This window comes from Lasioglossum baleicum, chromosome 11, assembly GCF_051020765.1.
Source record: "Lasioglossum baleicum chromosome 11, iyLasBale1, whole genome shotgun sequence".
Classification (NCBI taxonomy): domain Eukaryota; kingdom Metazoa; phylum Arthropoda; class Insecta; order Hymenoptera; family Halictidae; genus Lasioglossum; species Lasioglossum baleicum.
The window spans coordinates 798,426-810,564 of NC_134939.1; the positions used below are offsets into that span (position 1 = coordinate 798,426).

A 12,139-nucleotide genomic window follows, 5' to 3' on the forward strand; every position below is an offset into this window, starting at 1 on the left:
ACAATCCCGGAGAGTGTCCACGTTCCGCAGACTCCCAAACCGAAAACGCAGACTCTCCCCCATATTGCGTCAACTGCAAAACACATGGACATCCAGCCTCCTACAGAGGTTGCCCAAAATTAAAAGAACTGAAAGAAAGAATAGAATCAAAAAGATTAGCTACTCAATTAGAAAAGGAAACCATACACACGTTCACTTCAAACTTCATCAAACCGTACAAATCTTTCAGCCAGATCGTAACAAACAACATAGACAGAAAAGAACTATCAAACCTAATAAACACAGCCTCGACCCATCCAACAACAATCCCAACCACACACCAAACCCAACCTCAATCACAAAACGCTCTCTCTCTAATCTCCCAAATAAAATATATAATAGACTCAGCCATAAAATCTCAAACAGATCAACTAACAAATCAAATTAAAAATAATAGCAACAGAATCAACTCATTAGCTCAGGCATGTAACGTAGAAATTTAGAATGTATCCAAACGCACAGAACAATTCATCAAACGTTAGTATCACCAACAATATCAAAACAATTACTCATCAAACACTAAAAATAATAGAACTAAACGTTAACTCACTCATCTCAAACGAAAAACGTGCGTCACTCTCCGAATTCTTAGAAGTACACGAACCGGATGCGGTCCTGCTATGCGAAACCAAACTTAACGATAGATACCGTGTAAACTTTAAGAATTACATATTTATTAGATCCGACAGACCGAACTCAAAACGAGGTGGGGGAACCGGCATCCTCATCAGAGATAACATAAAATTTAAAACCGTCCAGACAAACAGCTCAAATCTCGAATCAACAGCAATTGAAATAAAAATAAACCAAAGTCGACTATTCCTAATTGCAGTATACTCTCCAGGCAGCAACAACAAAGAATTTACAGCAGACCTCACAACAATTAGTAACTCACTAGAACTGCATAAAACAAATAACTACTACATTATTGCAGGAGACTTAAACGCAAAACACACCGACTGGCACAATAACACAAACAACAACAGAGGATCCTCACTAAAAAGGTGGCTACTCAATAATCAAATACAAAACAGAGTATCCCTACTAAACACAGCGTCGCCATCATACCCAAAGAGCGGTTCATTTATAGACATTTGCCTAGCAGACAACAGAATTAAATTTCATAATCAACCTACCCCCGGCAGACTAAAAACATTAGACTTCGACAGCGACCATAAAGCAACAGAAATAATAATATCACTTCTCCCCAACAACCAAATGATCGTAGAAGTACCACCCACAAACATCATATACAACTACAGCAAAACCGACTGGCTCAAATTCCAAAAGGAACTACTAAACATAGACGACACTGATATCCCAAACACAAAAAACCTAACAATCACCGAAATTGACAATTACATAGAAACATTAAACAAAAACATAAACACAGCCATTGAACGATCAATACCACGCATATCTTACAATTACAACGCATCAGACAGATACATCACCCCTTCCATAACAAAACTAAAAAAACTAAAAAGTACACTAATTACCAAACTCAACAGACTGACATCGATAAACAACTTCACCGACTCAAACGACACAATAATAAACATTCTGAAACACATACTCAAAACAATCAGAAAAAAAATCAAAACCGAATTCCAAAGCTCAGTAAGCAACTTCTGGAAAAAAAAATATCAAACCTCTCAACGCACAAACCCAAAGAGCTCTTTCCTTCTATAAAAACAATATTCCGACCTAAAGAACAGAACGCAATAGACACGCTAAAAATCAACACATCAAACACAGAAATAATCACAAATGCCAACATAAACATGAATGAAGCACAAATAGACGAGGACGACAACATAAGAATAACAGACATAAATGACAAACTAAACGTACTAGGAGCGCACTTTGAAAAGGCACACACACAGAATAAAAACATGGGCAAACAACAACTATCTAACATAATAAATCAAAAAATTCTAAAGTTGAAAACAGAAATAGACGAAGACATACGAAACGACAATACAGTTTGCATATTCTCCAACGACAACAGAGCAGACAACCCGAACCCCAACTCAATCCCTCCAAATTACTTCACATCCACATTCGAGCTAACCCAAATCCTAAAAAATCTCAACAACAAAAAGTCTGCCAGCTACGACAACATCCCAAACATAATCCTCAAACATCTACCACCAGTTTACACACACAATTACGCAATATTATTTAATAACTGCCTCAACAGAATGCATTTCCCATCCGCATGGAAAACCGCAAAAGTGATTGCATTAAAAAAGAAGGGTAAAAACAGTAATGACCCAGCCAGCTATAGACCAATAAGCCTCTTACCAAACATAAGCAAGATATTTGAAATAACAATCAACAATGCAATAGAACACTTCTCCTCCACAAATAATTTAATACCGGAAACTCAATTTGGATTCAGACGCAGACATTCGACAATACACGCTATAGCTAAATTTACAGCAGACATCTGCTGGGCCCGAAATGCAGGAGACTGCGTAGGAGCAATATTCATAGATTTAGAAAAAGCATTCGACACTGTTTGGCTGGACGGACTTTTCTTCAAACTAATCAAAAAGAATTTCCCACCTCACCTCATAAGAATGCTATGGAGCATGACCCATAACAAAACATTCAAGGTGTCCGAAGGGCAAAACTCCTCCTCCATAGTATTTACAGTACAAAACGGACTACAACAGGGTGCCGTAAATTCCCCCATCCTGTTTAGCCTATACCTAAGCGACCTTCTTATAATGTTCAACCTGAAGGAGGACAACCGCAAAGGCGCCATAGCATACGCGGACGACCTTTTATCATACATTATCGATAATAGACCGTCAATAATTAAAAAGAAACTACAAGAATTGTTTGACAAAATACAGGACTACTTTCACACATGGAAACTTAAAATCAACGTTAATAAATGCGAGACAATACTTTTCAGACCAACTCTTTCAAAAAACTCAGACGCAAATAATGACGTACGTACGAACGCCAAACTCTTCCACATACAAGATAACAGAGACACAAACTTAAAAATACCACACAAAAAGGTCGTCCGATATTTAGGAGTATACTTAGACTTTAAGCTTCATTTCAACGAACATGTACAAATACAAATCGAAAAAGCTCAAAAGGCAGTCGCAGCGAACAAGCGGATTTTCTACTCCAAATACCTTGACAAAGAAGTTAAACTTCTTTGTTACAAACTACTAATCAGACCGATACTCACCTACGGAATACCTATCTGGTATAACATCAGCGCCAGTACGATGGAGAAAATCCGCTTGTTCGAACGAAGATGCCTCAGAGCCTGTTTGAACGCGTATAAAACCCCGGAATCAAACTATACAAAATATTACAGCAACCACGCACTGCTAAAAAAATCAAAAACAATGCGCATAGACCTATTCATGCTAAAGACCACAAGAAATCACTGGGCAAACACAAGAAACGTAGATAACAACAGCCTCATTTTCAGCTCTACCTTTCCGAACCCCCAATATTTAGAAAAAACAAGATTCACAGGATACACACCACCGGAAGCTTTCATACACCTTGACTCCGCTGGTCTCATACAAAACACACACGGATATCCAATTATATATCACTACAACCGAAAAAACTTCAACAAAACAATAACATACAACAGCAACATAAACATACACGGCCCAGAAATGAGATTTCTATATAAACTAACAGAATTCGATACAGAAAACGACCACAGGAAAAACACTAAAAGATACTGGTGGCTCGTCCCATCAACATAACTCAAACACATTACACACATATAATATATATAAAAAAAAAAAAAAATTGTAATGCTCAGTTATACATAAGTTTAAGTTAACTCTAAGACACACTCCCAGCGCTTTTGATTCAGATTTCTCAGGGCCAAGCACTCCAATAAAAATAAAACCATTAACGGGTTGACACCCAGAAAACTCCGACAAAACTCAAAACATCGATCAAATGTACAGTTTTTCCACCGTGCCTTTCTGTACACTTCGAACTATACAATAATATAAGAAAACCTCTTAGACTAAGCCGACACACCTGCATTAAGTGCAATAAAACGTACAATGCTAAACCGCGCGAGCCCGTCCCTACGGGCCTTTAGTTTAATCTCCTAATTTTCACACTACGTCAAACTTTTGTGCGTAAAAAGTTTCATGTACCTATTGTAATTACATATTTTATTCAGGCACAATAAACGCTCTTTAAAAAAAAAAAAAAGTTGGCTCAGTGCGGTAGGCGTTCGATTGTGGACCGGCCTATGCTATGTTCGCGCCCGTCGAAGGTCTATTTTTTTTATTTCATCAATTCTCTTCTTTTTTTATATCTAACTTCACACTAGTCAAGGATATTTTTGTAGAATTCTTTTAAAAGCAATATTGAAATATTTAAAAAGTATTTTAAGGTAAAATACACCAATATAGTAGTTGTGTCTAACAGAGTCGTAAGGCGAGTAAAGAAAAGAAAAGGTAAACGTATAAAAGTAAACAAAGATAAAAGTTAATGAAACATCAAAAGTTTGTCATTCTAAATATGCTTTTATAGATTCGTTAGTTTACTTTGACAAGTATCGGAACATCTGCTTTCACTGTGAAATATATCATTAGCAACCCTGAGTAGTACATACACAACAATTGCTGTTCCGCATAAGAGACGAGGTACCAAATTGAATGCCTCAAAAGAAGTAAACAACAATAGAGCCATTTCTACAACTTGAATTTCTTTCTTTTCTCTATAACAAAGTATTTAAAACTCGAAGACACATAAATGGAATTACTGCTGAAAATGTCGAGTACTACCAGAAGTTCCTCCAATTTTCAACATAAATAAATCTTTCAATTCATCGATAAAATAAAATATGCTTTACAGAAAACACGATAAAATGAATCTGAGATAATTAAGATCCGCACAAGCTATGTATTATAATTTTTTTGCGAATTTCACCTATAATATTCTTTTTTGAATATGTAGATATTGCTTCTAAAAGAAATCTACAAACACACCATTGATTATTATATAGTCAGACATAAAAAAAAAGAATTAATCAAGTAAAAAAAATGTATACCTATGCAGGGAGCGAACCTAGCATAGGCCGGTCCACAATCGAACGCCTAACGCACTGAGCCAACTGAATTGTTGGAAACGTGATTTATATTTCTAGATGTAATGATTATACTGTAGAAATATTAATTAAGTTGATTTCATTTTTTAATTACTTCTGTAGAATGCTCAAGGTTTATCAGAGCCTGATAGACTTACAGAATAAATAGAACGTAACAATTTTAAGGTTAGCTTAGTTCTTCGCGGAAAAAACGTCGAAAAAATCGGTTTTTATTTTTTTTAACAACGGCGCACCAAACCGAAAAATCTGAAAAAATTCATGAACAATACTTATAACAATATACTGCTACTATAAAAATATAAAAATATAAAAATCTGCATTTTTTCGATTTTTTTGAGGTTTTTGATTTTTTACAAGCAGGATTTCCATTTTAAAAATCTGAAACTAATTGCAAAGTATGTATTTGGGTTCTTGACATGTGTCAGATTTTTTTCAGAATTTCTAAACGTCATTAACTAGGGAAAATAGGCCAAAAACTGATTTTTCGATTTTACCCCATAACTACCCTCCCGATCGAGATACAGGGTTGAAATTTTGCACAGTATGTTTTTTCTTGGTGCTCTATCGAATGGCACATCGTCGATAAAATTCGGTTCAAGGGCATTTTTGACTACCTTATCCGGCTATACCCTTTGGAAAGTTAAGATATACAGGGTGTACAGGTCTAAAACAGGACACCTAAATATCTCTTCAGGTTATCGTGATGCAAAAAATATTTGTTACGTAATGTGCATGGTGTCAATGGACCAAATATCTGGCAAGAATATTTTTTCCAAAGGTCATTTCTTTCGGAGTTGTCAAGGTCATCGATGTTTTTTGATACGTATTAGTTTTTAGGAAGCAAGACAATTTTGTAAAAGAAACAGGTAGATATCTTTTAAACGATATTTATGTAGGTGCTATCTCTTCACAAGTTAGGCTGAGACTGACAACGGTCCGGAGCTCGCCGATACATTTTATACCAAAAACGTGAGTCATGTCGGCATGCGGACTCAAAGGACCACCGCGCCGCTCTATCTTCGTTTATAAACCTAAGATATCGAGAAGTTTAATGTAACAGGACCGGCAGATATGGTCCTTGAAATGTTTAAAATAATAGTTCTCGGAACAGTATTCATTTTTTCTGTATCATGACGTCATATATCGACACCCGCAGATATGGTTCCTCGAATGTATATGTATTGTGACGTTGCAAGCATGCGACGTCACCCCGCCGTTTGAAAACGGCCAAAGAGCCAAATCGCGTATGGACCGGACCGACCTCTAGCGGTCCCGAAAGCCACCCGCAGATAATGAGAGCGTTCCGTGAGGAAAATCTTCCGATGTCGTAAGAACTTCCTAAGGCCATCTGTTGTGCGTACGGAGTACGACACTTTACAGGAGCGTGCCGAAGACAGAGAAATCGTACGAGTCCGAAAAGGTGCCGAAGGATCGACTACCGAAATAACGAATGGCCAACGTTACGATCGAATCCGGTATCGGAATCAGCGAACGAGTCACCGTACACGAGCGAAGAAACCCGGAGGCACCGATGTGGGACGAAGAGATCCTTTTGCGACCATCGACATTTTCAAAAGTCCCACCGCCAAAAGTCCAAAAGTCCCTCCCTCTCAACAAGGATCTCAGCGTGGGTGGTGTGAGGGATCGGCTGACAACAATGATAAATCCGCTCGCCAGCGGCGTGCGTGACTTATTTAGTCGCGTAAAGTCTGGGGCCCTAGGACTCTTTCGTAGTTGCGATCCTGCGACAATCTAGTTGCGTTGCGGGCGGCACCAATCGGAAAATTCGGCAGTACGCTAAGAGTGGGGGGAACTAGAATCGATGCGTTCCGTCGATGCGGATTATTGCGGATCGAGGGATCACTGTCGCACGGAGGCCCGTACAGAGTAGACGCGTTGTTGTATTCTCGCTAATTTCGTTTTCTTCCGAGTACTGACCAGTTTCGCGTCGCGGGTGGTTTTCCGGGTAGTTGCGGAATTCCGGACGAGAAACGAATACGAGCGGAGCGTCAGGGACAAATATCGACCTCAGGCTAAAGAATATCGTCAACGGTAAGTCGACCTTGTGATTCTTCGATTTCGTAATCGTGGTGGCTCGTAGTATTCGCGCGAGGACGACACGTGTTCGTCTCGTCCTCGGAGGTTTTGCAAGAGCCGAGGCGCAGGGCACCTCGAGCCTCCGCTCGCCTCCTTCTCGAGGACGCTGTGAGCATGCGCGAAAATAGTTTCCCTCATCTCGGAAATCGGAAGTCTTCCTCAGGAGTCGCGTCGGATTCGAATAGTCTTCCGTTCGAACGTCGGTTGCGTGAGAAACGATTCGGTAGAGCGGCGGAAATTGATTGTATCCTCGCGGAGGTCTACGTGTTGTATTGAAATCGTACGGCCGCGGATTTGTAACCCGATTCGACCCGTTGTCTATAGCCGCGGCGACGGCGAACTTGCTCGTGATCCTGCGGCGGTCTACTCGTCTCGTAGCACGCGTACGGCCGCGGATTGTTCATCGCACGTAGTGAATTTCGTCGTGTATCCGGCTCTGGCGATAGTCTTTGAAATTACGCCGTTCATCCGCGTCTCGCGGAATCTCATATCGACGAGGATCGAATATTGTACCGTAGTGTACCGTACTTCCGCGATAAGATTAAGATCGACTAACGCTCTCGGCGAGCGACCATCTTTCGCAAAAGTGTACAAGGAGCGCGGGCTCACCTGTATATTTTATTTGACGACCATTAAATGAATAGAGCCTATTCCGCCTAGTTGATTCTTAACCTGCGAGATCCGTCCTGCCGTGAGGGCTGTCCCCGTTACCTCCTGTGCTCGGACCATCTGGCCGTTCGCGTCATTGTTTTACGCCGCGTTTCGCGGAGGCTCGACTCTCGGGCTCGGCTTCACCGAGCACGAGAACTTTATCGTGTTCCACGCGCTATTTTCTAATACCTGGCGCCCGAAGTGGTATCATGTCGTTCATTCGAGCCTCCTCAGAAAATCGCCTTTGCACCGGGAGGACCGTGTCTGCACGGCCGCGCACGGCCCGGTCTCAGCGCCTATAAAATCCCGGGGTTGACCGTTTATCGTCGACCATAAAACCGTTCGAAAAAGGGACAACGTCGCAGTATACAATAGTTCTCGGAACAGTATAAATGACGTCATATATCAACAGTAACTGATCGAAAAATACATTCAGATATGTATAATAACATGACCTTGAAATGACCTTGATCTTTGAAAGTTAAAGTTTTACCTTCAGATCAAGCTCAAGGTCATGTTATTATAAATATCTGAATGTATTTTTCGATCAGTTACCCGATGCAATAAAATAATAATGTATTTATGTATCAAAAAACATCGATAACCTTGACAACTCCGAAAAAAATGAGCTTCGGAAAAAAATATTCGTGCCAGATATTTGGTCCATTGACACCATGCACATTACGCAACAAATATTTTTTGCATCACAATAGCCTAAAGAGATATTTAGGTGTCCTGTTTTAGACGAAACACCCTGTATATAAAGTAGAAGATCACACAAAAAAATTAAATAATATAAAGATTTTCATAGTTTCTTTTTGCTGGAAAAGAGAGTGTGTAGAGTCACGAAAGGCAATTGACAAGAGCGGACAATATTGAAAATGTAATTTGTCGTGTCATCAAGACATGGATAAGTAATTTACTTATTTAATGTCTTTAGGAATTATGTTCGAACAACATTTATAATCTTCAGTGCCTGTCAGTAAAAGTAAGAAAATTGTATACAATATAGTACAATATTAAGTTCAAATAGTATACACATATTCTGAGCCCTTCTAATCCCCAGGGGCTCTCAACTTCTCGTACATCTTTTACATTATCAGCTAAATGGACGGTCAGCTAATTCGAAAAAATCCGGTTCTACTCACCGACAACTTCCAGGTAACCAGTTTGACTCTTCATTGGATCTGTATTAATCTGACACATATACCACCCTCTGTCAGATTCTCTTACTTCTCGTATGTGAAGAAACCAGGTACGATGATCGCTGTGAGAGACGGATATTCGATGGTTCTTCGTAATAATATGAGTAGATATTGTCAGTATTGTTTGTGTGTCTACACGCAGCCATGCCACCTGAAACATATTTCATGTATCCTATGTATTATATAGTATCGTAGGAAAGCTGATTATGCAGCAATGGCGAGCTATCAGATTGAAGTTACAACAAAAACATTAATAAGAAATCCTCTAATTTTAAAGTTGTTACGGATGACGAACAGGTGTTCAATATCATCTCTGGCAGGAACCGTCCTAGATAAACGAACAGAGCTACCCTAGATAAATCTACATAACTGTTTAGTTTAGTCTAGGGCCCAAACATACGCACGACCGAACTGGTCGTTGACAAAATACGAATGTTCACTTGAATTGTTCATTGTCATTGCAGACCTATATAAGCCCTTGCATTTCTACTCTCGGGGGCTAGTACTGTCGTAATCACGAATCGTGTCGCGTCGTGCTGCATCTCGGAAATCAACTACCAGTGAAATCGGGCTAAAGTTCCTCTTCGAATCCAAGTTTAACCGTATAGATTCCGCGAGTTCGGTGTAAAATCTATTAGGCAGTGATAAGGTTGCTCCGAGACCCCCGCATTGCCAGTGCGTCAACACCGTGCACCTTAGTTTAGGTAATATCATCATCCAATTCTTTCTATTCTAAATCCAATCAATTCGCGACAATTACAAAATTGTAACACGAAGTCTTATAGCAAGAATACAGTAAGGAGCGAAACTGAACCAATAACCACAAGTTTGGTATAAATCATTTTTTATTGCCAGGAATATAGAAGAATAACAAAAAATCAACATTATAATTATTTTTACCATAGTTAGAAGTAACTTAAGAAGTTTTTTTCAATACTTAATGTCTCCTCGTTTAGCAATGACAACGAAAATAGATTGACTCGGTTTTGCATCGGTCCCTACAAGAAATGTTTACGTGGAATGTTCTCGTAGTATGTTTACATCTAGCACTTTGGTATGTTTACAAACTACTAGTCTACGTCTTAACACTCAGTTCTTCGCAATCAGTCGAACGGAAAAGCACGCAAGTGAAGTAAGAATAAATATGAAGTCAATTGCTCCAAATTGTGTAAAAAAGTCATTTCTCTTTTGAATGACGGCTTGTCAACACGTAAGACAGCGAAAACTTGCAGTGTTAGTCAATCGACAGTGCAGAGAATAAGAAAAAAATACTGTAAAAGTACATTATTAAATGTTGGAGGAAGACCAAAAATATTATCACCGCAGGATGAACGAAGGATTATACGGTTTGTCACATCTGGTGAAGCTTCAAGTTCCATTATGGCTGCAAAATTATTAAAAGAAGATACGAATATACAAATAAGTCAGTGGACAGCACGAAGAACCCTCAAAGGAGCTGAGTTTAGAAGCATTAAGAAAATAAAGAAGCCAATGTTATCGAAAAAAAATATTAAACGTCGTTTGGAATTTGCTACAAAATATCAAAACTGGACAACTACTGACTGGGATCGGGTTATTTGGTCAGACGAGACCAAAATTAACAGAATTTGTTCAGATGGCATGTCTTGGTGCTGGATTCGTAAAAATGAAAGGCTTAAACCACGACATGTGAAACAAACGTTAAAGCATGGAGGCGGATCCTTAATGTTCTGGGGGTGCCTAACAGCATTTGGTGTTGGATCACTGCACCGAATTAATGGCATCATGAATCAGTACATATACAAGGATATTTTACAAGATCATCTCATAGATGCTGTTGAAAATATGCCTTTTGAAGAAAAAAATGTAATTTTTATGCATGATCGAGACCCTAAGCACACTGCTAAAAGTGTAAAAATTGGCTCAGTACTAAAAAATTTTCTGTTCTGGATTGGCCTGCACAGAGCCCTGACCTCAACCCCATAGATAATCTATGGGGTTTACTAAAAAGACGACTTCGGGATTCATATGACTCCCAACCAACTTCAATCACAGATTTGTATGATAGAATTCAAGAACAGTGGGAACAAATATCTCCGGATTATTGCAAAAAATTAGTAGAAAGTATGCCAAAGCGAATTAGTGCAGTTTTACAAACACAAGGGTTGTGGACGAAATATTAAAAATAAATAATATATTAAATACTGCCAAGTATTGGACGTGGTGCAAAACCGAGTCAATCTATTTTTGTTGTCATTGCTGAACGAGGAGACATTAATTATTGAAAAAAATTTTTTAAGTTACTTCTAACTATGATAAAAAGAATTATAATGTTGACTTTTTGTTATTCTTCTATATTCCTAGCAATAAATAATGATTTATACAAAACTTTTTGTTATTGGTTCAGTTTCGCTCCTTACTGTATATTTGTGTTCTTTGATAATTAACGCAAATTCATTAAACCCATAATTATTGTCCAATATCCTAATCAAGAAATTGAACGTCCCCACACGATACAATCTTACCGCTCGGATTGTATCAATTAAATTATACTAGTTACAAGGCTTACTAATTATCCTAGCGACTCCCTGATTACACATCAGGTTCGTTCGCGACATTCCTATTGTCCCAACAGAGATTTATCCAAATAGTGGCTCCCCAATTTCGCATTGGGTTCGTCCACGAAAACTATACTATTCTAGCGGCTCCCCAATTTCGCATTGGGTTCGTACCTTAACTAACAAAGTGATACCATATTCCTAGGGTAACAACCCTTCGCCGGCCACTTGTGCTGCTCGCGGCCCTGGCTCGTAACAACACAAACGGCTTCTTCCATGAATTCCAGAAATTTTGGCCACTGTATGATTTTCATTTTGCAAATTATTGATAATTTTAATCTCTGTGTTTCGGAATCAAAATACCCGGGCGCGTGTGCTGCTAGGTACGAGTTGGCCAATCGCGACGCGCTACCAAGTCACGCATGCGTCGCTCAACTGTGACGTAATCGTGACGGCGAGCGACCAATAACGAAGCATGATCGATCGATCAT

At 39.1% G+C, this 12,139-nt stretch overlaps 1 protein-coding gene across 4 annotated transcripts in view; it reads right to left on the minus strand.

Annotated features, from left to right (window-relative positions):
• The window catches only part of LOC143213737 (opioid-binding protein/cell adhesion molecule homolog), a 918,132-nt gene that overhangs the window by 443,243 nt on the left and 462,750 nt on the right, over positions 1-12,139 (minus strand). For all 4 annotated transcript variants that reach the window (XM_076433869.1, XM_076433868.1, XM_076433867.1 and 1 more), the window contains one exon: positions 9,055-9,262. In XM_076433869.1, the coding sequence (XP_076289984.1) occupies positions 9,055-9,262 (208 nt within the window). The remainder of the gene's footprint in view (positions 1-9,054; positions 9,263-12,139) is intronic.